Here is a 26,347-nt window from a genome sequence, read left to right as displayed (position 1 = left end):
TAATTTGATAAAGAGGAAACGCGTTAATCTTTGCCGTAGTCAAAGAAAAAAGGCGGTAGGTAGTCAGCTTTATACTTCAAAAATTATGTTAGTTTCTTTCTCATTATGAAATAATTCTCTTCTCATTATGAAATACTTAATACTAACACCTTGTGCTCTTTATTTTGTCTAGAAATCAATTTTAAAAAGATGCCCATAATTTAATTTTGATAATTTTCTACTGGAATCTGCAAAATTGAAAAAAAAGGCAAACAACAAATATTGTTAAATTTCCCTGTGCATGGAACTGTTTCAATATATGTAAGTTTTTTCATAGACAAGATGACCACCGAGTTTTAGAAATTCCAAAAAATATGCATTGTTTATCACTTTTCTTGGATAGAAACACTTAAAAAGTTCACAGACGCTTTAAAATTTAATATTCAGATATTGGTCAATGAAACTAAAAATGACGAAAAGGAAATACTGAGACTTTAAAATTGAATCAATCTACACTAAAACAATAGAATAAAAGGTTAGAATTCCGTGAGTGGTTTTTTCTAAATTGTAAACAGAACATTTTTTGGTCAGTTGTTATCGTTAAAGGACTACAAAATTCCATTTATTCTGTCTAAAACGAATACAATTATCCAACTCGTTGAAAATTGTGTACAGCCAAGATGTTAAGAAACGCCAATTTAAAAACTTTCTCAATTATTGCTGAACAGCTGAAATTGTTGAACGGATTTCCAAAAAATTTTAGAGCGCCCAAGTCTTTGGGTATTTTCAGAAAGTAAATTTCTCATTACAATAAAAATTTTAACATTTTGACAAAGTTTCAGATTAAAAAAACTGAATATTTTCTTTGTGTTACAATTTTACAAATAAAACATATTTGGAAAAGTTGAAAAATCCGTTTTATATTTTAATGGAACAACGAGTATTGTTCAATTTTTAATTGATCCGACCATAAAACATTTTTTTCAAATAAAATTGGTAGAAATTGGAAAAATTGGAATCTTCATTCCTTTTCTGCAAAAAATAAATAAGTTGAGTATATTTGAAGAGTCTCAATAATGATATATTTGCATTATTTGCACGTACTCATTGCTAGGTGAAGTTTCAAGTAATTCAAGTAACTAAAAAAACGACATGATCCAGTGTTTCTCTTATTGTGAACTTGGAAGTTGTTAAAAAATGTCTGGTATTTTAATTTTCTAGAAAAAATTTATGAAAAAGCAAAGCACATTCCTGATTAAAAAAAAAACATAACTTCCTATGATGATCTAGAAATCGAGAGAGGAAGATGTCATGTAATAGATAAAAACACGGCGAAGGCATTTGAATATTTATGAGATTATTTTTGATCTTGTTTTATATATATTCTAGACGTTTTAGGGTCAATTTCTATTATTTTTTTACAGTTGACGCACATCAAAAAAATTTCGTCCAAAAAGTAGGCGATAGGCAGGCATGAGACATGCTAACTGCGGACTCTGTTAGGTTCCCATAGTTTCCAAAACAAACAAAAAAACAATTTTAATTGTTCTGAAAAAGCAACAACACAAAAAAGGATCACAGACACCAAATCGAATGAGAAAGTGCAAAGGGCCAATATTGGAAAGAAGTTGGTGTCGACATATGCTCAGAAAATCAAATTTCGATTCGTTTCGCTTCAACTATTTTGGGGCCACCCTCCCTAGAATGAGACGAAATCCCGAGGATGGAGGGGGCATCAAAAAGTTGTCCTTAGAATGACAACAACACACGAAAATTGCCGAAATTTTTAGAGAAGAAATGTTCGAAAAGGACAAGATGAGAATGAAAGAAGGGAGGAAGAGAAAATTAATTGAATCATTCAAACACACACACACACATCCACTGAGGACTCACACGTTTTACTAATTTTTTGGGTGAATTTTGTTTAAACGGGTGTGTTTTTCGAATATTTTCAAGTGTCACCAGTTCCTGGTTTTTTCAGTAATAATAACAGTTCAGTGAACAAAAAGTACATTTGCCACCACCCTCAATAACTAAAAAATTCTGCTGCCAAGGAAGGTTTTTTACTGGTTGAGTATATTATCTGAAGAGTAGAGTCTGTGGGGATTTTAAATAAACATATTTATAAAAATAGCCCAAAATGGCCGAATCTTATAATAAAAAATTTCAAAAAGATTTGATGTTCTTAGGATTTCGGTAAGAACTTAGTCAATTTTGATAATTTCAACTTTTTTGATAATATCAACGGAAGCTTCTAGCATTACTGCTGAGCAATATTTAACGACAAATAATGGAAAATGTAAATAAACAAATATGAGTACTCGTAGAAAAAAATTGTGTTTGGAAGACAACCATTTTTAACAGCGAACACAGAAGTTCAACGAATTTTAGAACTGTGTTATGCATGTTTGGAAACCATAGAGGTATTTTAACCAATTTATTGTAATTTCCTTAGAGAAAATGGTTTTCAAAATTTGTATTGAAACGATCAAGAAGGAGAAATCATGATTTTATGGCATGGATTCACAAACAGTTTTTATTCTCCGAAATCATTAAACCATTTCGCAATCATAAAAGCTGTTTCAAACATATATTTTATGCAAAAATAATGTTTGATGATCGAAGAAAAGTTTACTAAACATTGGAAACCATAAAAGAAACTATTAATTTTTGAGCACGATTTTGTAGGCTCGGGGATTAACTGGTTATTTCGGTGAGTCAGTGAATTGTGTTATCATGTTAAACAGCATACCGGAGTTTTTTTTTGGATTTTACCAGCAAATGATTCCAAACGTTCAAACTTTTAATTTTTTTCTGAAAAAAAGAGAACACGCACACGAATTCTAGCCGCTGCTAATGAAAATGGAAAGCGCTCGAATGATTTTCCCGAGCTTTGTTGACTTCTTTCCAAAAATTACAATAAACATTTTTTATTCCAGATTTTCAGCAATACTTTCTTTAATCTATTTCATTTGATTTTGTAATCATTCACCAAAATTTTTCTGAGCAATTTGGGTCATGCGAAAAAATTTAACTTGCAACGAAGAAATATTTTATTCAATGTAAAAATTAAGATTAATATTGTTTTTTTAAGTGAGTTCAAAATCAGAGTAACAATGAGAATTCCAAAATTTTAAAGATCTGGTTGATAAAATTGTTTTTTCTCTGGTAGAACAACGTTTTATAATTTATAAAATACTAAAAGGTAATTTGTTTCTGGGCTAAACAGTTTAGCCTAAACTATAAAGAATTACAATAAACAGAAAAAATAATTAATGTAAAATTCTTGCGTTACTATGACTGAAACTTTGACTTAAATGTAGATGGTTCACACTTCCAAATGACTTTAAAACTATTTTTCTAGTTGATTTGGTGAGCACAAAATATACAAAAAAGTTCAATGAACTGATTGCCAGCAAACGTAGATCATAGGATATTGTTTGAAGCTCGAAGGGAAGATTTTCAAAATGTTGCTGAAAATAATTATATTATTTTCACAAATTATCTTGTTTGATATTCTTACCGGATAAAGCCTCATGTGTAAGTATAAAATCTCATAAACACTCAAATAAACTCCAATAAAACATGCTTGACGAATCATTTCATTTTCTCGTTTTACGTGTGACAAAGATATTGACGAGGCAGTGCTCTTCCAGCGATTTCTCAGATATTTTTGATAAATTAGAATTCCAGAATTGACTACCATTGACACAATTGGAACATAAATAAGAAAGTTATTTTGAAATAAAGTGATTGGATGACGAGACGGAGCACATGCTGATTCGTGGTAACTGGTCAAAGCATTGAAGTTTAATGAGCAATTTGAAAAATATGGAATCAGAAGCCAAATGGTAATGAGAATCTGCAACTCTTTCAGGGTATTATAGGTTTCAAAATACTGTAGCCTACCGTAACCCCAGTGCAATACACAACAACCTTCGTGTCGCTGAACCATTTTGATGATTTAATCGGTGATATGAAAATAGACATCCTATGGAAAGTCATTATCCAATCCAAAAATAATGGAGCTAAATAACAAATGGTGAATAGCAGAGATACTTCTGTTCCAACAGCATGACGATACTCTGAAAATTGACTGTGGAGCTTATGATTTCAAAACTGTTTCAGAATTCAGATCAAGCATCTTGCCAACTCACTCTGATATCCACCATTAGGCTCGATCCATTCAGAAATAGGCCAGGCGTCTACCATTAGAAAGTCTATCAATTTTTCCGAAATTCCAAAAATTGTCATAAAAATAATATAGATAAAGGGTCCAGATTGGGAAGACATTTTCAGTTTTAAAACTGAAAATAGCAGAAAGAAGTCAAATATTAAAAATAATAAATTGAGAATTGAAAATACCAGCTGAGCTAGATTAACTATCCAATATATCATTTTGCGGGGTTTGAAAAATAGAAATAATATCACAAATCAAAATATTCAAACTGTGAGGTGATCAGTCGAGCAAATGCTTCTGCTCGAGTGCATGACAAATTTGCTTTAGAACTCAACACTGACGAGAAAAAGTAGAACTTTGTTTTTCCGCGCACATTTTCCTGAGAATCTTGGAGAAAATGTAAAATAGTGACACATTCTTACGTGGGAATATCAACAAGCAGTATACTTTATTTTAAGAAGCAGAGTAAAAAACTGATCTTACGGACAAAGATTGAAATATTCGTTCTAGATTTTTGATAAAAAATATGTCAGCAATCTCTTTCACTTTTTCGCATTCGGGATAAGTTTTCGATGTGTAAATCAGGAGCCTCACATCATTGGCATCACAATGTGCACTGTAAATTTTAGATTCTCCGAGAAAAGTGTCATTCTGAAAATTGGACTTTTTCTCAAAATCATACAAATTTTGCAGGTAAACAACTCAAAAAAAAGTAAAGTAGGAAAATGAAAACTCAGCTCACAATCAGAATACAAATAAAAAGTTAAGCCTACTCTTTGACAATAAAATGAAAAAAATCGAAAAAATTGGACATTACGTGAAGACAGTTGCGAACAAGAAGAATTTTTTGGAAAAAAATCGCTTGTTGCTCTTATTTTAGTCCTAGTGATAAACAAAACATTTCATTGATTATTTTCGATTTTCTAGTGAAGTGATTTCTCCGGTAATGCAAGGTGAGCAAAGTTTGTTCATAAAATCATGCATGTTTCATTTGATTTCAGATGAATAAAGCTATTAGTATACTCTTTGCAATTACCTTAATTTTTTGTTTCAATCGACTGTTAGCGTTCTCAACATCCACCGAAGAAACCACATTTGAAAGTGATAGTGAGTTGAATTTTCTATTTTCATTTCACTTTTATCAATTAAACATTTTAGTAAAATCGCCAAATCTCGAAAACTTCATGAATGATGTTTCCACCTTGATTAATCTAACGAAAGCAATATCAAGTCAAGCACGTCTTTTCCATGATTTCGATCTGGAAACTTCTACATTTTTCAAAGCAACGCCACTTGATCTACAAGCATTTCTTGCTCTTCAACCGAATGAAACGATGGCAGCATTCACAAAGTTTTACAATGAAATTCGAAAGGTAACAGTCCCGTCGAACGTTACAGAATTGAAGACAGTAGTGAACCACTTAGTTATGCTATCTTCGTTGGAATCATATTTTCACCGAAAAAAATTTTCCCCGAAAAAAAAGTTCAGTCGTATATTCGGAGATTTGAAAAGTTGAAAAGTAAGATGCCAAATCCACCTGATCTAAAACCACCCGAATTTAAATATTTTGATGATATCGAATATTGTCTATCGAATGACATTGATAGAACAAAATTATCATTTTGCTTTGCTCTTTTCTCCGACGGAAAGATTGAAGAATTATTCAAAAAAGACATGGATCAGCTCAGCAAAAGTCTCGAATACAAAAATGTCGTCAAAAAGTTTAACGAAAGGCACTCTGATATAAGTATATTAGATGACATTATTGACGCTGTTCAAGAATTTACCGTAAATGGTGAATTTGTAAAATCTTCTGCTTCGTTATTGAGAACAATCAGTCAAAATCTTGTCAAAGTTAGGAAGGCTTTGAAAAAGAACAGCAAAGGTGTTGGTGATGGTATGAAGAGGACATTATTTGGCGAAAAAGTTAACCTCTATGAATCAAAAATTAAAGAAGTTGCTGGAATGTTGAGAGTATTCAATTCCAAGTGGCTGAAACATGTACTTGGGGATGAGAACACAAAGACCCTTTATGATGGACTCGAACCTATCAGAAATCATTTGAAAACAATGAAAAAAGTGAAGAAGATAGTTTTAAAACATCCGGATAGCTTAAGAGCAGCTTTATTGATGTCAGTAAAAATCAGTGATCTGGAAAAGTGGAACGATTTCGAAATATCGAGTACTATCATAGACGTTGTGGAGACTTGCGTTGTTAATTTGCCCACATTCACGAAATCTTTTGATTATGAAAAATTTAAAAATATATTCATTCATATGGATAATCTTGCCACTGAACTACATAAATACATTCGAAGAGTACGAAAAATAATAAAGCAGAAAGATAAAACCTTGGATGAACTGAAGAATATACGAGTAAAAGTTAAGGAAATCATGAAGTCCGATTCTGGAAATTGGCGTCAAATACAATCCAATTTATATAACAAAATAAGTCCAAATGATACCAAGTCTATCAAGAGAATGTCCGAAAATGTCACGCAATTGATAAGTGATTACGATGGAAGTGAATTTGTTAAGAGTATCATCAACGCTCCGTCTCTTGATTATTTGAATGATGTTTTATTAGAAGTTAATGTGACAAAAGCTTTTACCATTGGAAAATGTTTGAGAACTGGAAACTTTAAATTAGGAAAAATAAACAATAATCTGTTTAACCTTCTTAATTTTGAATCATTCAAATCTCCTGAAACAGAATCTGCATCAAAAATGGTTGGATCTTATATGGATGACCTTTCTAAAATTCTGAAGGCGCTGAACTCTGCTAGAGACAATACATTGAAGAAGTTAAGTGATGAGATCAAGTATTTGAATAGGTTCAATCAATCCGAAGAAATCAATAAACCTTTACTTATTGGAAAAGAAGCAATAGAGGAACTGCATATTAACCAGAAAGAGATGAATCTCCTACGAAGTATGTTAAGTTCAACTTCTCATTTCAATGGCAACTTCTGGAAAGTATGGGAGTCTCAAGGCAAAAAGAAATTAAACGAGACTATTGAAAAAATGAGCAATTTGAATTATTTGATGGGAAATCGCGTGAATAATGACATTTCAAGTGTTGCGATTGTATTTGACGAAGCTGCGACTTTTCATGGATTGGTTGGAGTTTTCAAAAATTTCGATGAATTCAAAGAAAACGTGAAACATTTAAAAGGAAGTCAGAAGATAATCGAACAAATGGAAGGAATTAAAGCTCTTCGTTTGGATTTCACTTATTACCACAAAGAACTCAAAGCTGCTTCAGAGAGTGTCACATTTCTTAACAAATTTCTTGATGAGCTTTTTGAAATGGGCAGGCATGAAACAATTTGGATACAAAATTCAATTCCATGGTACTTCATTGTTCTCATCATATTTGGATCACTTGTTCTTTTCATCATTCTCTTGATTATCTTGTATTCAATAACTCCAAATGGAAGAAGGAAGTTGAAACGATTTTATTTGAATCGATTTGCATCAGAAGCAGTTACAAATTTGCACTGGAGATATTCAGTGAGTTATTATTCAATTTTCAGTTCAAATAAAATTAATTTCAGTTCTGGATTGATCAAGAAGCTGATAAAAATGCATTATGTGAAGCTGTTAGAGAAATTAATTTCGATCAAGTGAAGGTATTGGTAGATAAGGGAGTGTTCATTAATGTGTACAACAGTAAGAAGATAATCAATCAATTTTTATTTAATTTGATGTAATTCCAGTGTTTGGAAATACTCTTCTTCATGCTGCTGCGAAATATGGACACGTTAAGATTGCTGATTTTCTCATTCGGAATGGTGCTGATAGAGGAGCTTTTAATGTTGAGAATAAGACACCAGAACAAGTATTGGCTGAAAGTGTGCAGGTAAGCTAGATTTTATATATTTAAGCTGTAGTTTCTTGCATTGCTCTACTTTGACGGCTCATATATCGGTTGTCGTTGGTTTCATCAAAAATGTGTAACATTGAAGCAAAAATTTGCCATTTGATAGTTTTTCATTAAGCCAAAGAGAACTGAAATTTAAATTGTCAAAGTGGAGCAAGGGGGTCAGTATTATTTTGAAATACGTTAAATGTTACATTTCCAGACAACAACCAAATTTCTAACATTGACTAGTCCTACCAGTGGAAGTGAAGGAGTAACAAAGAGTAAACTGACAGAAATGGGAAATCTGACGGATATTGAGAAGATTTTTGAGAAGCACAGAGGAAAAGTGTTTAGACAGAGTGAGTTTATCCATCCTTCAATTAATGTAATTTGGGAGTATTTATTTCAGAACTCCCAGAGCTACTTCCAACTATGTCGTATCGTATTCGTATTGATGCTCAATTGACTGGTATTACTTACGAATCATTCATTGAAAGGTACAAAGGAAATGTGAGTTTATGTTCGTTTTGAGTTATCAGTTAAACCCAAAATTTAAAGGTGACTGATCAAATGTCGGGTGTAACTCATTTCATTGTATTAACTGATGCTACTGGTCTTTTTGAATCAGATGATTTTGGTTACATAATGTGCATTTTCTTGCCAACATTAATCATGAAACAGCAGTGGATGAATGACTGTTTGAAAAAGAAATCAAACTTCCGAAATGATTATAAATATCGTGTGGAAAGAGTGAAATACAAGGGAGTCGTGTATGAAACAGTTTTGAAATGGGCCGAATGGATTCACAAACAAAAAATTCCTTTCTTGTTTGGAGTACATTTCCATGTGGCAATCGAGAAGATGTCTGAAAATGAGAAGATGCATTTGAAACAGTTGGTTGAAATGCACGGAGCCACATGGATGGATCAGATGCCAAACAAAGCGAATTTCAATGCAGGATCCCACCCATTCCACCATTTCCATCTCGGACCACTTTTCATTATCCACGAAAAGAAGGTATGTTGCGTAATATTTAACTTGACAAATAATTAATTCCCAGTGCATTTGCTTTCTAAATTCGATAAGAATTCGATTTTTAAGTTATTTTTTCCAGAATAACATGGAAACATATAAAAACGTGACGGTGATGTACCAAAAGCCGAAATTTATTTCAAATGGTAGTTCAATTATTCCTCATCCAAAACGGTAGTCACTGGAATAGGAACCTTTCGCTCTGGATCATAGAAGCATTCCAACTTCAACATGAAAATAATGAATTGATCATACGTCATCAGAGTGTACATCTTGTCGTTTTTATATGTTTCCATGTTATTCTGGAAAAAATAACTTAAAAATCGAATTCTTATCGAATTTAGAAAGCAAATGCACTGGGAATTAATTATTTGTCAAGTTAAATATTACGCAACATACCTTCTTTTCGTGGATAATGAAAAGTGGTCCGAGATGGAAATGGTGGAATGGGTGGGATCCTGCATTGAAATTCGCTTTGTTTGGCATCTGATCCATCCATGTGGCTCCGTGCATTTCAACCAACTGTTTCAAATGCATCTTCTCATTTTCAGACATCTTCTCGATTGCCACATGGAAATGTACTCCAAACAAGAAAGGAATTTTTTGTTTGTGAATCCATTCGGCCCATTTCAAAACTGTTTCATACACGACTCCCTTGTATTTCACTCTTTCCACACGATATTTATAATCATTTCGGAAGTTTGATTTCTTTTTCAAACAGTCATTCATCCACTGCTGTTTCATGATTAATGTTGGCAAGAAAATGCACATTATGTAACCAAAATCATCTGATTCAAAAAGACCAGTAGCATCAGTTAATACAATGAAATGAGTTACACCCGACATTTGATCAGTCACCTTTAAATTTTGGGTTTAACTGATAACTCAAAACGAACATAAACTCACATTTCCTTTGTACCTTTCAATGAATGATTCGTAAGTAATACCAGTCAATTGAGCATCAATACGAATACGATACGACATAGTTGGAAGTAGCTCTGGGAGTTCTGAAATAAATACTCCCAAATTACATTAATTGAAGGATGGATAAACTCACTCTGTCTAAACACTTTTCCTCTGTGCTTCTCAAAAATCTTCTCAATATCCGTCAGATTTCCCATTTCTGTCAGTTTACTCTTTGTTACTCCTTCACTTCCACTGGTAGGACTAGTCAATGTTAGAAATTTGGTTGTTGTCTGGAAATGTAACATTTAACGTATTTCAAAATAATACTGACCCCCTTGCTCCACTTTGACAATTTAAATTTCAGTTCTCTTTGGCTTAATGAAAAACTATCAAATGGCAAATTTTTGCTTCAATGTTACACATTTTTGATGAAACCAACGACAACCGATATATGAGCCGTCAAAGTAGAGCAATGCAAGAAACTACAGCTTAAATATATAAAATCTAGCTTACCTGCACACTTTCAGCCAATACTTGTTCTGGTGTCTTATTCTCAACATTAAAAGCTCCTCTATCAGCACCATTCCGAATGAGAAAATCAGCAATCTTAACGTGTCCATATTTCGCAGCAGCATGAAGAAGAGTATTTCCAAACACTGGAATTACATCAAATTAAATAAAAATTGATTGATTATCTTCTTACTGTTGTACACATTAATGAACACTCCCTTATCTACCAATACCTTCACTTGATCGAAATTAATTTCTCTAACAGCTTCACATAATGCATTTTTATCAGCTTCTTGATCAATCCAGAACTGAAATTAATTTTATTTGAACTGAAAATTGAATAATAACTCACTGAATATCTCCAGTGCAAATTTGTAACTGCTTCTGATGCAAATCGATTCAAATAAAATCGTTTCAACTTCCTTCTTCCATTTGGAGTTATTGAATACAAGATAATCAAGAGAATGATGAAAAGAACAAGTGATCCAAATACGATCAGAACAATGAAGTACCATGGAATTGACTGTGATTTCAAAAATCTTTTCTTTTTTGTCATTTTAATCGAAAACAATCCATCAAGGAATGTACTCAAATCTTGAATGCTCGTTGTAGCAAAAGTTAGTTCTTTCCGAAATGTGGTAAAATCCAATCCAAGATCGTCCAATTTTTTGAACAGTATTATTACTTCTTCTTCGTTTTGTTTGATATTCGTAGCATTTTCTTTGAATGAGATGAAATTTGTCAATGCACCATTCAATCCGTGAACTTTGGAAGCTTCATCAAATATATTTATAACACTTGTTAAGCTGTTCTTGAATTCATTTTTTATCCATTCCTCCAACTTATTCACTTCCTCAATCATATTTTGTAATTTTCCTTTTCCCTGACTTTGCCATGTGTTCCAAAATGGGTGCATAAACTTTGTATCTGTGGATATAATTGTTTGTAAAAGCTTTTCTTCTTTTTGAACATGTGATATAGTTCTGATAGCTTCTCTTCCTGATTTAAGATTATTCTCAATAACATTGTTTGTTTTATTGAAAGTGTTCAAATACGTTGTTTCTTCGGTTATGTTCTTTTTTGTGGTTTTTCTCAAAGTATTGATCACATCAATAAAATTGCTAACTCCATTTAAGTATTCGACTGTCGATTTCACATGATTTTCTGTTTCACTCAATGTAAAATACTTCAAATGTTTTGCTCCAATCAACACCTCATCAACTTGTCCTTTGTCAAAGTTACTTCTTGAAAGACATTCTCCAATTGATATCATTTTTGATACATCAAATTGTGATAAAATGTTAATTATTCCATCCATTGGCATATGGTTTACAATTCTATCCATAAATGAAGTATCATACCTATTTGAAAATCTTTGAAAATCTTTAACATGAGACAACATTGATTTTATGTTATCCGTATCATTTCCTTTTAACATATTTTCAATTCTGAACCCAATTTGTTCAGCATTATTTTATGCTTGCGGAGCCCAAGACGTCGTGATTGTTCTCAACTGCCTCAATCCTTCCATGACATCGTTTTTAGTTTGGAGTAGAGCAGTTGCACTTTTGAAATAATCATTTAAGTCAGAAATAAGCAAATCTAGAAATTTGAAAGTCTCCTGAAACGTTGTGTAATCAAATGAATCAGTGACATTTGGAATAGTTGAAGTACAACTGCTGCCTGCAGCAATGATCTCCTTTGAAATTTGGAGATTTCCATTTCCTTTCGAGGTTTCTATAACAGAAATTGCATTTTTAACTTTTTTCGCAATTTTCTGATGCACTCTAAGTTTGATCAATGTATCGTTAATCATCTTTAGTGTTTCACTGTACGTATTCATTGAATTCAATCCAGTTTTCAGCCTCGTCATATTTCTTTCACCAAATATTGATGTGAGCCATGGTGATTTGAGTGCAGATAATGTTTCCATCACTTCCTTGAATACGGTGTTATTCAATTTAATGTGTTGTGGAAAAAATGCTGGATTCATGTTAAGCGCAATATTGTTTTTAATGTTTTTCAAGGCTTTTTAACTGGTTTGAGTTCTCTATTCAAGAATTTAAGTGATTTTGGTAAAGATTTCATAACTTCCTTGTTGATTAAAAACTCTTGAGCTAATGAAACAATTATTTCAAGATGTTTGATATTATCAAACCCCTTTGAGAAACGATAGGAAATTTCAGCCTTGTTCAAACTGTCAGTGAGCTTTTCAAAATCTCTTAAAATTGATTTTTCCGTACTTTCTTCACTTAATATCTGCTGACACAAATAAGTGTTTTGAACCTTATCCACAAGACATTTTTAAATATCAAAGAGCAGACGAAACTCAGGTGGTTGCAGATTGTCTATGTCATTAAGAAGATTTTCCAGCATTTGAGGTAGCTCACTTATCAAAGTTTTGTTAGCAATATTTGATAAATCTGATAACTCAACACTTGCCAATTGAGTCAATAGTTGTGTTGGTCTAGCCATTCCATCAATATCAGTGTTAAATTTCAAACTTCGAATCTGTTCGTAGAACTTGTTAACGTTTGATGCCATTTTTTCCGGCTCCTTCATCGTCATGAATGCATGAAGTACCTCGAAACTCGAATTGAAATATGACGAAGTTACCGTTGCAAAGTTATGAAATACTCGAGATTGGCGAGCAATTCCATTTGTCAAATGAATCAATGTAGACACGCGATCCACAAAAATATCGATATTTGTTTGTTGTACTGAAAAGAAACAAAATAATTCCAAAAATGGCGGTACCTACAGAACTAAGGTTTAATCAAATAAAAAATTACAAGCAACATAAATGCTATTCATATATAGAAAAAATTTTCACTTTTTTATAAATAATAATTTAACATGAAATAAAGGAGTAGCGTGATCAGTAAACTTAGTTTGGAGGAAATTCACAGTTGAAAAATTGAGTACTTAAACGTTGGATTTCTCTTTCTTTTTTTTTGAGTTATTCTTTCTATTTTTATGTTATGGTATTTATTTATTTTTTGAAGACAGATTTTTTTAAAAGATTATTTTGGGTATTCTAAATTTTTAACTAAAACAATATCCCAATTCACACCATTCACCTTTAAATAAAAATAACCAAAAAAACTATTTGTAACTCGTAAAATGTTAGTTCACTTACATTGATTTGGTAAATTTGGATCTTTGATGGTGTTGAGAGAATTAACAATTCCAATGAAGCAACATAATATTATAATTAGAGTAATTATTCTCATACTTTCATTCGTCTGAACAAAGTCTTTATAAGAACATATAATTTCAATTTCAAGAGACTCACCTTCAAATATCACGAGAAATAATTTCAACTAAATCAGAAATAATCTATCAGGTTGTCCCATAAGTTTTTGTACTTTTTTTCAAATATTTTTCCAAAACTTCTAGAAAGTTTTAAAATTTTTTCATCGTAGGTCGTGTCAAGTTCGGGTCGTCCCCTTTCAGAAAAGATTCATTTCATCCATTTCTACTTTGCCACGATGACAATCATCAAACTTGAACGTCGAGACGTTAGATTGCTTCTTCTTTATGAATTTCGTCTTGGTCATTCAGCAATGGAAGCGGAACGAAACATATGCGGTGCGATGGGTGAGGGAGCACTCTCTTATAATACAGCAAAGAGTTGGTTTCAAAAGTTCAAGAACGGCGACTTCAGTCTCGAAGAAATAGAACGTTCTGGGCGACCGGTAGAGTTAAATGAAGAAGACCTAGTGAAGCTGGTGGAGGAAGAGCCTCGTCTTAGTCTTCGTGAAATGGAAGAGAAGCTTGAGTGTTGTCATAGCACAATTGCACGTCACTTGGGTCGCCTTGGTTTTACTTCAAAACTTGGAATTTGGGTGCCTCATGAACTTTCGGCATCACAGAAGCTCACTCGGGTCAACGTTTGTACTCAACTTCTAACTTTTCGTCGAAAGTTCGATTGGCTGAACAATCTGGTTACTGGAGATGAGAAGTGGGTGCTCTATGTTAACCATTCCAGAAAACGTCAATGGCTTCCGATCGGTGAGAAAGGAATACCGACGCCAAAGCCTGATCTTCACCCAAAAAAGATTATGATCTGTGTCTGGTGGGGTGTTCAAGGACCCGTGCACTGGGAATTGTTGCCAACTAATAAAACTATCACTGCTGATTACTATTGTGCCCAATTGGACCGAGTTGCAGAAAAGACCAACGGAAAATATGAAAAACTATATTTTCTTCACGATAATGCTAGGCCTCATGTCGCCAAGAAGACTTTCCAAAAGCTGCAAGATCTTGGTTGGACTGTTTTACCGCATCCACCATATTCTCCAGATCTTGCACCAACCGACTACCATTTGTTCTTGTCTCTCAGTGACTACATGCGCGACAAGCAATTCGACGACGAAGAGTATCTCAAAACTGAACTCTCCACTTTCTTCTCATCGCGTTCGCCGGATTTCTTCTCCCGTGGCATCATGATGTTACCTAGTAAATGGCAACAAGTGGTGGACACTAATGGTGAATACTTGTGTGAATAGTACTACTTGTCGCTTGAGAGAAATAAATTTTTTTCAAAAAAAAATAGTACAAAAACTTATGGGACAACCTGATATTTGAGAGGTTTACAACAAGAAGTTAAAATTAAATCTACAATAGGTTTGTGGAACATGACGGTTATAATATTATTTTTATTTATAGATTTGAAAATGAAAAACAGCTTCAAATCAAATGTAATTGCGTACAAAATGTGATATGGGAACTGAGCTGACAAGAATTTTTAGGGACATAGTAATTAGACAAACAATAAAATTAGAGAAATTGTGATAAATTGAAGAAGAATGTTGTGTTGTGTTGCAGAATCCGGTTGAACTCCACTTCCTATTCGCCCACCTCGAACGACTGGTTTGGATGGAGTTTCAGGGTCTGGCAATGAGATTTTAAGAAGACAATTCAAAATGTTTTTGATTTTAGAGAGAACAAGATCAAACTGTTTTATTTTTTCTGACTTATAGCTTTTTTTCATTTTGAATCGAAAATTGTAAAAACCAGCACCTTATTGAAGAATCATTACCTATATATAAAAAAATAGTGTCCGTTTGTTAACAAGTGACGTCATAGCTTACAAAGGCAAGGTGTTTTCGGCTGTTGGAGGGATATTAGTTTGGGGTTAGTAGGGGGATATGGGCGGGGTACTGTAGTAGTACTGTAGGAGTACTGTAGGAGTACGGTAGGATTACTGTAGTTTGGGAAAAATTGTGTTTTTGTCTTTTGAAGAGATATAGGTTTGAGGTTAGTAGTGGGATATGGTCGGGGTACTGTAGTAGTACTGTAGGAGTACTGTAGGAGTACTGTAGGAGTACGGTAGGATTACTGTAGTTTATGAAAAATTGTGTTTTTGTCTTTTGAAGAGATATAGGTTTGCGGTTAGTAGTGGAATATGGTCGGGGTACTGTAATAGTACTGTAGGAGTACTGTAGGAGTACGGTAGGAGTACGGTAGGATTACGGTAGTTTATGAAAAATTGACTTTCCGTCTTTGGAAGGGAAATTGGAAACTTCGGGAAAATTCTGAAATGTTCCAGAACCTTCTGGGAATTTCTGGAAAATTCTAGAATGTTCCAGAACCTTCTGGAAAATTCTGAAAAGCTTTAGAACCTTCTGGAAAATTCTAGAAAATTCTGGAATGTTCCAGAACCTTCTGGAAAATTCGAAAAAATTCTGGATTGTTCTAGAACCTTCTGGAAAATTAAAAAAATGTTGCTGCGAGATCTTCGTGGCGAGAGCCATCGTGGCGAGACCCATCGTGGCGAGACCCACCGTGGTGAGACCCATCGTGGAAAGACCCATCGTGGTGAGACCCATCGTGGTGAGACCCATCGTGGTGAGACCCATCGTGGTGAGACCCGTCGTGGTGAGACCCACCGTGGTGAGACCCATCGTGGAAAGACCCATCGTGGTGAGACCCATCGTGGCGAGACCCATCGTGGTGAGACCCATCTTGGCGAGACCCATCGTGGCGAGACCCATCGTGGTGAGACCCATCGTGGTGAGACCCATCGTGGTGAGACCCATCGTGGTGAGACCCATCGTGGTGAGACCCATCGTGGTGAGACCCATCGTGGTGAGACCCATCGTGGTGAGACCCATCGTGGTGAGACCCATCGTGGTGAGACCCATCGTGGTGAGACCCATCGTGGTGAGACCCATCGTGGCGAGACCCATCGTGGCGAGACCCACCGTGGTGAGACCCATCGTGGAAAGACCCATCGTGGTGAGACCCATCGTGGTGAGACCCATCGTGCCGAGACCCACCGTGGTGAGACCCATCGTGGAAAGACCCATCGTGGTGAGACCCATCGTAGCGAGACCCATCGTGGCGAGACCCATCGTGGCGAGACCCATCGTGGTGAGACCCATCGTGGTGAGACCCATCGTGGTGAGACCCATCGTGGTGAGACCCATCGTGGTGAGACCCGTCGTGGTGAGACCCACCATGGTAAGACCCAAAATTTTGGCGGGAAATTTAAACTTTCTGAGAAAAATATTTTGGCGGGAAATTTAAATTTTCTGTGAAAAATATTTTGGCGGGAAATTTAAATTTTCTGAGAAAAATATTTTGGAGGGAAATTTAAATTTTCAGTGAAAAAATTTTTGGCGGGAAATTCAAATTTTCAGTGAAAAAATTTTGGCGGGAAATTCAAATTTTCAGTGAAAAAATTTTGGCGGGAAATTCAAATTTTCAGTGAAAAATTTTTGGCGGGAAATTCAAATTTTCTGTGAGAAAAATTTTGGCGGGAAATTCAAATTTTCAGTGAAAAAATTTTGGCGGGAAATTCAAATTTTCAGTGAAAAAAATTTTTGGCGGGAAATTCAAATTTTCAGTGAAAAAATTTAAGCGGGAAATTCAAATTTTCAGTGAAAAAATTTTAGCGGGAAATTCAAATTTTCAGTGAAAAATTTTTGGCGGGAAATTCAAATTTTCTGAGAAAAAATTTTTGGCGGGAAATTCAAATTTTCTGAGAAACTTTTTGTTAGCTTAAGTACCACCTGGAACTGGCGAGACCCATCGTGGAGAGACCCTTAAAAATATGGGCGGGAACTTTAAAATTTATGAGAAAAGAAATTTTGGCGGGAATTCAAATTTTCTGAGAACAATTTTGGCGGGAATTCAAATTTGCTGGGAAAAAAAATTTTGCGGGAAACTCAGATTTTCTGAGAAAAAAGATTTTGGAGGGAAATTCAAATTTTCTGAGGAAAATGCTTGGCGGGAAATCCAAATTTTTGTTCTGGAATCAATTTTTTTGTTTCAGCACCTTCTGGAAGTTTCAAGAAAATTCTAGACTGTTCTAGAATCATCTGGAAAATTCAAAAAAGTTCTGAAATGCTCTACAACCTCCTATAACTGTAGGAGTTTTTATTTGTTTCGTTACATCTATATTCAAAGAACTTAGTAGTTAATTATTCAGACTTCTCCAGTTAAGGAAAGTTATTAACTTATTAAAAAAACTGTAACTCTGTGGAATTTTTTCGAAAGCCTGATAATGATAATGTGTTAGTAGAAAAATCAGAACATTCTAACTGTCTCTTTGAATTTTCTGAATCGTATACCATGGAAGGAGAAAATGCGATTTAATCGATGAAGTTTCAACTTTTTTTAATGAGACATTTTTGAATGATTAAAAGGACAGCTATTTGTTATACATTTTAAACTCCGCCAGTCGTTGGCCGCGCCGGAGGCGCGGTCATCGGCTGGTTTACAATAATTTTCTTATTTATTTTACACTTCTCATTCTTTTGCTTAATTTTTTCTGGTTACCTGCTGGTTGAATTGGCTTCAAACTCTCATCAGCGATCTTTGCTATCTCCTCATCAGTAAGGGTCTGATCAGGAAGAACAACACCGTCCAAATTGTCTGCGTCAACTACACTCTCTTCTGGAGAATCAGCAATTTCTGATTCGACATTGATGGCATTTGGATCTACATCTCCTACGTCGGAATCTTGAACTTCGGATTCTGTTTCAATTTCTGGAATAAAAATTTTTTGGAGTACAGAGAAACTAGATCTTACCATCAATCTCCTTAGCCTTTATCATAACATTCTCATAAATTGCTTTTCCAAAATCTCTTGCTAACTCGACGTTGTCTTCGATGTTTTCATCCTGCAAAAAAGTTATGGAACCTATTGGACAGTTGTAAACAACTAACCTCATCTAAAATTACGTTCCCACTTTCGTTCACTTCTTCCACATTGTCATTATTCTTCTCTGGCTCACCAACTTCTTCCACAGCCGAATCAGTATCGATACGATCTCGATTCTTTGGTAAATCAGAAGATTGTTCACTATTCCCATCATCTTGATTTCCAGTTTGAACTTCTTTTTCAACTTCATCTGCTGATTTATTGCTTTCATCAACTTCGTCTCTTGAAATTGCCAATTCTATCTTGCTACTTGGTATAATGACCTCTTAAATAAAAATTTTTTTTAATGAGTTTTACAACTACGATATTTTTTAGAAGTCTAATTTCTTGTATATCTACTTTACCAGTTTATATCTCTTTTTTTTGGTGTTACAAATAAAATTTATCAAATCTTGATTATTGGTATCAACATTTTTAAAATCCAAATTGTTTTTGATCGCCTAAAGCAGCCGATATAACATATTCAATGTTTAAATTCTGTTTTCCCGACTGATCAATATATGTCATAAATCATTAACATGACACTCTTTTATGTACCAAGTTGGTATTTATTATCTCCAGACGGCCTTCTATTTTCCCATTTCAGGCCAGCACATCGTCTCCCTTGGACGCTCAATAGAGCATTCTTCGCCCATTTACCACCCTTAAATACACCCAAATGTATTCTTGGAAGAACATGCTCATTTGTATATCAATCGTCTTTTAGAGAATTACCAGTTTCTCGATTTGACTAATTTTCTTTATAGTTTTGCATTTTTCAGCCTACATATCTTTGTTTTTGCTGTTCCAATATTTCCACGATTGTTTTTTTTAAACAGTGTTTTCTATTCTCTTACTGTACCCTCTTGCACTATTTTTTCAATAGCATTATACTGAACTATAAAAGTATTTCATTCCAGACCCCCCGACAAAAACTATGACTGAAAACGTCGAATACATCCGAGTGTTATTGAAATCTTCACAAGCCGAAGTTCAAATGCTCCGCGAGCAGAATGAGTTCAGAGATGACCTGCTGAAAATGTTCAAAGTGAAGCTTGAAGTCAATGCTCTGAACAATTTACCAGTTCGACGTAATCTTTCTGTTGAAATTTCAAACCTTGAAACCAAGAAATTGAAAACAGAAATCGCATTTTTAAAAGAAGAACTTGGACGGGAGGGAAAGAAACTGACAATCGCAAATACAGTTCACGAGCAGTTGAAAAAGGATCTGGAAGCAGAAAAGAGAAATTCGATGTTTCTTTCGGAATTACTGACGTTCTATCAAAATGGTCACCAACCACAATTACCAGCAGAGGATCAATTTGTCGATTTTCTTCAAACAGAGACGAGAAGTGTCAAGGAAGCTTTAAAAGAGAAAGAAGAAGAAGTGAAAAGACTATTGGTGGACATGGAAGGAAAAACTTTTCAGAATCTAACTGAAAAAGGCCGTATGGAAGAAGAAATGAACGATGCAAAAAGAGAAGCTCAGATTCTTCGCAATGAAATGAAATCTCTTCAGAAGAACATGACTGCCAAAGAAAATGAGTTGCTCGGATATCTGAGAGATGCATCGGAAACTCATACAGAGATGCAAAAAGATTACAAAATTCAAATTTTGGAGCTGCAGCGAAGAAATAGAATTTTGGAGCGACACTTGGACAATATTCAATAAAAGAATACAATCCATTAGAAACCCTCTTGGAGTATTAAGAAACCGTAAGAACAATTTGCAATATCTATTCAATGTACGACTTTTAAAATGTTTTGACTTACACTTCTCTGATGATTTTCTTTGTCTACGATTAATAATAAACTTCTATAAACTCTAATATACAAGAAATACTGTTGCAAAACAGTTAAGACGGATATGAGCTAAGTTATCAAACTAAATATAACAGTTGAACTATTTCCGAAGTCAGGGATCACTTTCTAAATTATTTGCAAACAAACTTTAAAAGTTCTAACTAACTCACCAATATCTGTTCTCTTGAGCTCTTCATCGCCTCCATCGACATTTGTTTCTCCATCATCCACTGCATCATCAGTCTTCAAGTCTTCATCAGACTCACCAGAATCCGTATAATCAAGTTTTGGCAATCCAGGAACATCGGGAACTGATTCTAAAAAATATTTCAGTATCGTACATACTTCAGAGGTTATATTTTATAGAAATTACCATTTGGTTCCTTTTCAACGTCATCATATTCTTCCCCGGCAGTTTCTTGTCCTTCTGGTAAAAACTCAGCTTTTGGTGATAAATCTTGATTATTTGGGTAAGGCTTGTAATCTTGTTGCTCTCCATTTTGTGGTGCATTCGGAATGTTGTAAGTATCATCTGGAATTTTATTACAATTTTCTGAACCTATGATGTTTTAAGTTAATGATTTAAAACTCAATGTCTTCTGTAAGCTATACCTTCTGGTGTTTTCTTTGATTCTTTTTCATCAATATCGATTTCAATTGTGATAGGTTGCATGAGATATTCGAATTCTGTGAATATTAAAATTAAAAGTAAATTAACAGAGGTACCTGAAAATTCTACGCAAAATTTGGCAAGATCGCCTATTCATCCTCGGAGGCTCAGAAATGCCCTGCCTACTTTAAAGGCGACCTACGTCTACGCCTTGCTCCTATACTCGTGTCAGGTGAACTTTCAATAACTCAAAAAAAAAATATGCGTAAAATTTCAGACAACAAACACACAAAAGCTAGAAGGAATACATGTATTACGTTTCTGCCTAGCATGGAATTCTTTCATTTATCTTTGTTTCCGTTTACAAAACATACCGTATATTCTCTATTAGTGCTGCATATCCAGTAGTACTGCAGTCTCTAATAGTGCTGCATTCAAAAAATGTCCAAAAAATAGTGCTGCAGTCTCTATTAGTGCTGCACCCCATTTTCTATTGGAAGAGTCACTTGACAGTTTCGATATTTTTGGGTATTTTTTTTGTATATTTTTGATGATTTTTTGATAATTTACAAAAGTAATTGAATTATTGGGTCTTTTTGTTACAAAAGTTCGCAATTTTTATGAATTTCTGCTTAAAAAATGAGCTTTTGTGACTAAAAACTAGTGATCTATAATTGAAAATAGCCGTTCGAAAATTAATGCTGCAGTCTCCAGTAGTACTGCAGTCTCTAATAGTGCTGCATTAAAAGAGTGCCTGGAAATTAGTGCTGCATGCAGCACTAATAGAGAATATACGGTACCTTTTAAAACACGTCCATTTTCATCGACGGGAACTGAAAGTCCTCCATCTTTATCAAGATGCCCAATTCTCGGATCATTTAAGTCTTCAACTTCTTCCTGCAAATTATGAAATTTCTCAATTTTCGAAATATACTTATATCTACCTCATCGGTCGGAAGTGCTGGAATAACTTTTCCTTTTTCAGTGTATCTTTCAAATGGTGTTCCATCTGCAAGCCTTGTCTTCTCTGCTCGGTAGTTGGCTCCTCCTGGGGCGCGACTTGGGTGCGACTGGCGCGCGGAAAGAGGTGAAATGCGCCTGGCGCGAGGATAGGGCGTGACTGGAGCGCGGAAGAGGCGAGCTGGGATTGTGAAAAGAACACTTTGAAACTGCCAAAGTGTCTACATAAGATTTATTAATCCATTTCTTGCAAACATAAAGTTGCTTTAAGACATATTTTCGAACAAAAGTGGATTGTATTCGTTCTATACGTTAATTGTAAAAGTTTTGCAGCCATGCTAGTTACAGAAAAACCAAAATTTCAATTGAAATTCTGATATGAGATCGGAAGAAAACAGTAGTCTTGATTTTACAACGAAATTGTATTAAAATCTATCAAAAACATCGTACTGATGATCTCATGATGTTACGATGTAAAATACTTTTGTTGGTAGGTTGTTGCCAACTTTGTTAAGGGTGGAGTAACGACAGTGAGGAAAGTGTTAAAAAATACTCCAATGGTGCCAAAATGTCCGAATATCATAACACAAAACTCCAATTATTTTTGAAAATGTTTTATTTACTGTGAAAAAAGTGGAAATTACTCAGTTTTTGCACTCATAACTTTGGAAGTCGACAAAAATAATGTGTTTCCTACATTTTTGCACTTTAATTTTGCTTTAATTATTTTTATTGTAGCATTGTAGTGGTCAGAACATGCAAAATTCCTTTGGATTTCCTCAAAAGCTTATATTTTTCAAAAGTTTGGCAATTTGCCAAAACTTTGACCGGAAATTTGAAAAATCTAAAAAATTTTAGAATGTTTTATTATGATGTTCTGCCGTTTAGGGTTATTATAAGTGTATTTACAGTTAGACAAAATTCCGACTGGCTTATACTCCGCTTTTAAAGTGTTTTCAATGAGTTGGCAGGTTTTTGCCAGAAAGTTGCCTTAAAATGCCAAGAATACGTTCCGATAGAAAGATATAAAAGATATGTATAGTTTGCGTAAACATCTTCAAAATAATTTTCTGGATCACATGTCTCGTTGTCATATTTTATACGTTTAGTATTGTGGCATGCCATGGAACCATATTACTGAAAGCTGAAAGAGACTAGATTGGCAATTATTATATGTCATATGCTTGCATCATACATATATAAGATATAAGTGAAGATATATCAACCTGTTTTGACAGCGAGACTGTCTGAAAGTAATAAGTTCGCGAAGTCCGAGTTCTGTGCGTCCGAGTTCTTCCTTCCGAGTTCTGTGCGCGTCCCGTCCGCGCCCCGTCCGCACTCCTGCCGAACCCCTTCCGCGCCCCGTACGCGCAACACGAACGACAATCCGTTTATCGATTTATTTTCAACAAAATTATCGATTTCTCCACAAAATTATTGACTTTTCGGGAAAATTATTGATTTTTCGGGAAAATTATCAAATTTTCCACAAAATAATCACCATTTTTGTGAAAAATAATCGATTTTTCCCCACTTTTACCGAAAATTATTTATTTTTGCAAAGCAAAATCGAATTACAGCCAATTTTTTTGGCGTTATTTCAAGTTTCCGTCGAAAATTAAGTTCGAAAATGGCGAAAACTGAAAATTCCACGAAAAAACTAAATTTAAACTTCCCTCCGCTTTTCTCCGGTGCAAACGCGCTCCACCGCACTTTCTTTTTTATTTTCATTTTCGTCGCATTTCCGTTAATTTTTGCTCATTTTCGCCCGTTTTTCCTCAAATTTTCCACATTTTTCAGCAAATGCCACGTCATGAAACAGATTGTCGATACTTTGCAAACGGATATTGCTCGAAAGGCAACGCCTGCACGTCAGTTTCCCCCCGAATCCTGGGTCTTTGCAAAAAATCAATATTTTCAGGTCCACACATGACGTGGCGACCCGCAACGAGAATATTTGCCATTTTAATCTTGTCGGGAAATGAGTTGGCCGGAAAATCACCGGACTTTTTAGAAAAATCCGAGAAATAGCGAAAAATTTCGCAATTTTTCCGCGAAAAAATTCAAAAATTCATTTATATGCTTTTCAGATGCTCATACGGCCGCGCGTATCGTTTTCTTCACACCCGACCACGAAACGACGAACTTCCATCATGTTCAACACCGCAAACTTCACAGAATCAACAAAATCTCCAAAATTCTGGCCAAAGAGTTCGACCGAAGCAGCTCCCGGAGTTCAATGCTCAAGCCGCCGAATTTGTTCCGCGTTGGAATTCGAGAAGAAAACTCAAACATAATTTCATGGATGTACGACGAGAAACCAACTCTTTACAACGATCAAAATTTACCAGAAAGTGAGTAGAACTTATAAATCAATTGAAAAAATATTATCTCTTTTTTCAGAGCTCCTTCCTGCCCCAATTCTTGCGCCCTGGCACTCTAAATTTAATCTGGTAAGGAATTTCCAAAGATGTCATCAAGGCTACACTTGGAGTCAAGAACAAAATCAATATTAAAATCGAACAACTGCAGCGCCTTCGTTTTTTCCAGAAAGCTTTGAGCAATGTGTCTATGCCAAAAGGAACATCTTCTATGGGTTTTTTGGATCCCGTCCAGTTGAGAAATCGATCAGGACAAGAGGTTCAAGAGGTGATCAATAAAAAAAACTGAACTACAACTTTCTAAATATAATTTTTACAGATATACAACCAAATGGCGCCAACATTCTTGGTGTGCGTGGACAGAATCGAAATTTGGTCATTGTTGTTGTACATTCACTGGATCACAGTCTTAAATGGGAGGGTGTTAAAAAGATCATCGGAGAACATGAAAATTTCGACGTGTCCAATATTCGTTTCACGGGCCTAACTGACAGTAAGTATATTTTTTTAGATATTTCATTGAGTTTTTCACTATACTAACTTAATAAAATTGCTTAACTTGAGCTTTTCAGAGAGAATGATAATCAGCAACACCAGTCTCTCGCCGTCTAGGATTCAATTGACCTGCAGCCAAGCTGTCTTCAATCTGTTAATTTTTTTTAAAATTGTTTTTTCCATTGTTCGTTGTTGTAATAAACGCGATGCTTATTAATCTAAGTTTTCAATTTTAATATGAAAATCGGCGGGAGCGAGAAAAAATCGAACCGGGCGCGTAGTGTGTGCGAAAGAAACGCGCTCGGCGCGCGAAAATTGTGCGACTAGATCGCGAGACAGTAGTCTAGTCGCGCCTCATCCGCGCGCCAAGCGAGCCAAACTACCGAGTGGTGCATTCTCTTAATTTTTGTTGATAAATAAACAGTTACCACTATACATAAAATTGTTGACTGGCGCCAAAAAAGTCATAAAATAATACTCACCTCTGATCACTCTCACTAGTTTCGCTTTTCGAACAATTGAGGCATCCGATCCTTAAAATTTAAATTAAAGTGTTTGGTTTCTGTTTCAGTTAAAGGAATTGTAAGACCAAATAGAACAAAACCTTTTTGTTTTGAAAAAAATCTTTAAAACAAAAGGAACTTATTATGAAAGCAAATAACCTACCATTTAACAGAAAAGCAAGTATGCATACTCCAATTCCAAAAACTGTACGACTTCTGACATGCATTTTAAAAATTCAAATGCGTCAAATTATTTGTGTACACTATTGTGTAATAATAGAGTATTAAAATGTCGATAAGTGGGTGAAGCAAAAGAAGAAAACGTTTTTATCAGAAAATTGGTGGTTATTTGCTATCAGGTAAGAGTTGATGCTGGCTGGTTTTGAAGAGAGAATGTTTTAAATTAGAAAAGCACATGGAACACATTCAAACAATATTTTTAATTGGCGTCAGATTGGTCTTTTAATGAGTCAGCAATCACCGGAAACTATAAACAAATTTATCAGTGATCACTGAGTAAACCTTTTTCACTTTCAATTTATTTCAAACAATGGAGGAATATTTTTTAAATAATTTGGAATCTTATAAGATATTATGAGTTTTATAGTTTATAATTATTTAGTTTGGCCAACACGAAACAATAAGAGACGCTCCGAGGCTAATGGTGAGTTAAAATGTATACCAATAACAGAGAAGTAATACTATGTATAGCATCTTTCATTTCACAATTTTGTGGCATTCTAAAATGCCTGTTCTCTCGCCTCCGCTTGTCTTGTCTGGAAGATCAGAAAAAGCACAAAACATTTTGCAAAAGCTTTTAATTAATAAAGTGTGAATACCATTATGACAAGCTTAACGTAAGACTTTGAGAGACGACTCTCATGACTCATCCTGTTGGATTTTCTACTGTGCTCATATGGTCGATTTATAAGAAAATCACTATGTTGACAGCTTAGTGCAGGAAATAATT

General features: G+C 34.6%; 4 protein-coding genes, 1 non-coding gene and 2 pseudogenes across 9 annotated transcripts; 3 read left to right on the top strand and 4 right to left on the bottom strand.

Moving 5' to 3' along the window:
* Positions 1-3,251: 3,251 nt before the first annotated feature.
* On the bottom strand, positions 3,252-4,272 carry srxa-2 (G_PROTEIN_RECEP_F1_2 domain-containing protein; the record flags this gene model as incomplete). The annotated part of the gene is made up of 4 exons (NM_069262.1): positions 3,252-3,452; positions 3,503-3,841; positions 3,889-4,064; positions 4,137-4,272. The coding sequence occupies 4 exons, from the start codon at positions 4,270-4,272 to the stop codon at positions 3,252-3,254; spliced, it is 852 nt and encodes a 283-aa protein (NP_501663.1).
* An 886-nt stretch (positions 4,273-5,158) lies between these two features.
* F56D5.9 (BRCT domain-containing protein) lies at positions 5,159-9,235 on the top strand (the record flags this gene model as incomplete). Its single annotated transcript, NM_069261.3, has 9 exons — positions 5,159-5,266; positions 5,318-5,532; positions 5,649-7,673; positions 7,718-7,832; positions 7,880-8,022; positions 8,246-8,384; positions 8,435-8,535; positions 8,584-9,042; positions 9,140-9,235. Exons 1-9 carry the CDS (start codon positions 5,161-5,163, stop codon positions 9,233-9,235), a joined length of 3,399 nt encoding a protein of 1,132 aa, NP_501662.2. The 5' UTR covers positions 5,159-5,160.
* Positions 9,213-13,194, bottom strand: F56D5.8 (annotated as a pseudogene). Its single transcript has one exon. A coding segment is annotated over exon 1 (3,982 nt).
* A 1,809-nt stretch (positions 13,195-15,003) lies between these two features.
* On the bottom strand, positions 15,004-25,745 carry F56D5.6. Of its 3 annotated transcripts, NM_069257.4 has the most exons (11): positions 25,541-25,745; positions 25,357-25,407; positions 21,983-22,047; positions 21,839-21,935; positions 21,041-21,115; positions 20,802-20,960; positions 20,599-20,745; positions 18,652-18,911; positions 18,515-18,605; positions 18,262-18,471; positions 15,004-15,369 (listed from the first exon to the last, which is right to left on the bottom strand). In NM_069257.4, exons 1-11 carry the CDS (start codon positions 25,602-25,604, stop codon positions 15,239-15,241), a joined length of 1,350 nt encoding a protein of 449 aa, NP_501658.2. In that variant the 5' UTR covers positions 25,605-25,745; the 3' UTR covers positions 15,004-15,238. The 3 variants fall into 3 exon arrangements, with proteins under 3 accessions (NP_501658.2, NP_001263765.1, NP_001263766.1); NM_001276836.3 differs by lacking the exon at positions 21,041-21,115 and having other exon boundaries at positions 15,006-15,369; positions 25,541-25,737; NM_001276837.2 differs by lacking the exons at positions 15,004-15,369; positions 18,262-18,471; positions 18,515-18,605; ... (4 more) ...; positions 21,839-21,935; positions 21,983-22,047 and adding an exon at positions 24,585-24,787 and having other exon boundaries at positions 25,541-25,653.
* On the top strand, positions 19,563-20,297 carry F56D5.5 (Coiled-coil domain-containing protein 69; the record flags this gene model as incomplete). Its single annotated transcript, NM_069259.5, has 1 exon — positions 19,563-20,297. One exon carries the CDS (start codon positions 19,563-19,565, stop codon positions 20,295-20,297), a length of 735 nt encoding a protein of 244 aa, NP_501660.1.
* On the bottom strand, positions 22,331-22,351 carry 21ur-13782. Its single transcript, NR_056387.1, has one exon.
* F56D5.4 lies at positions 23,629-25,091 on the top strand (annotated as a pseudogene). The gene is made up of 6 exons: positions 23,629-23,744; positions 23,799-23,869; positions 24,089-24,352; positions 24,402-24,647; positions 24,699-24,872; positions 24,952-25,091. Coding segments are annotated over exons 1-6 (1,011 nt in total).
* Positions 25,746-26,347: the final 602 nt, after the last annotated feature.

The sequence above is a fragment of the Caenorhabditis elegans genome, chromosome IV (assembly GCF_000002985.6).
Source record: "Caenorhabditis elegans chromosome IV".
NCBI classification, from domain to species: Eukaryota; Metazoa; Nematoda; class Chromadorea; order Rhabditida; family Rhabditidae; genus Caenorhabditis; species Caenorhabditis elegans.
This window is presented reverse-complemented; position numbering and strand designations above follow the sequence as displayed.

Excerpts from the sequence above, each read along its gene's own strand:
- F56D5.6 (NM_069257.4), bottom strand. The coding sequence starts at position 25,604 with ATGCATGTCAGAAGTCGTACAGTTTTTGGAATTGGAGTATGCATACTT. Across the intron at positions 20,746-20,801 it reads CGTTGAAAAGGAACCAAATG|AATCAGTTCCCGATGTTCCT; the intron begins GTAATTTCTATA and ends AATATTTTTTAG. Across the intron at positions 18,606-18,651 it reads GGAACGTAATTTTAGATGAG|GATGAAAACATCGAAGACAA; the intron begins GTTAGTTGTTTA and ends ACTTTTTTGCAG.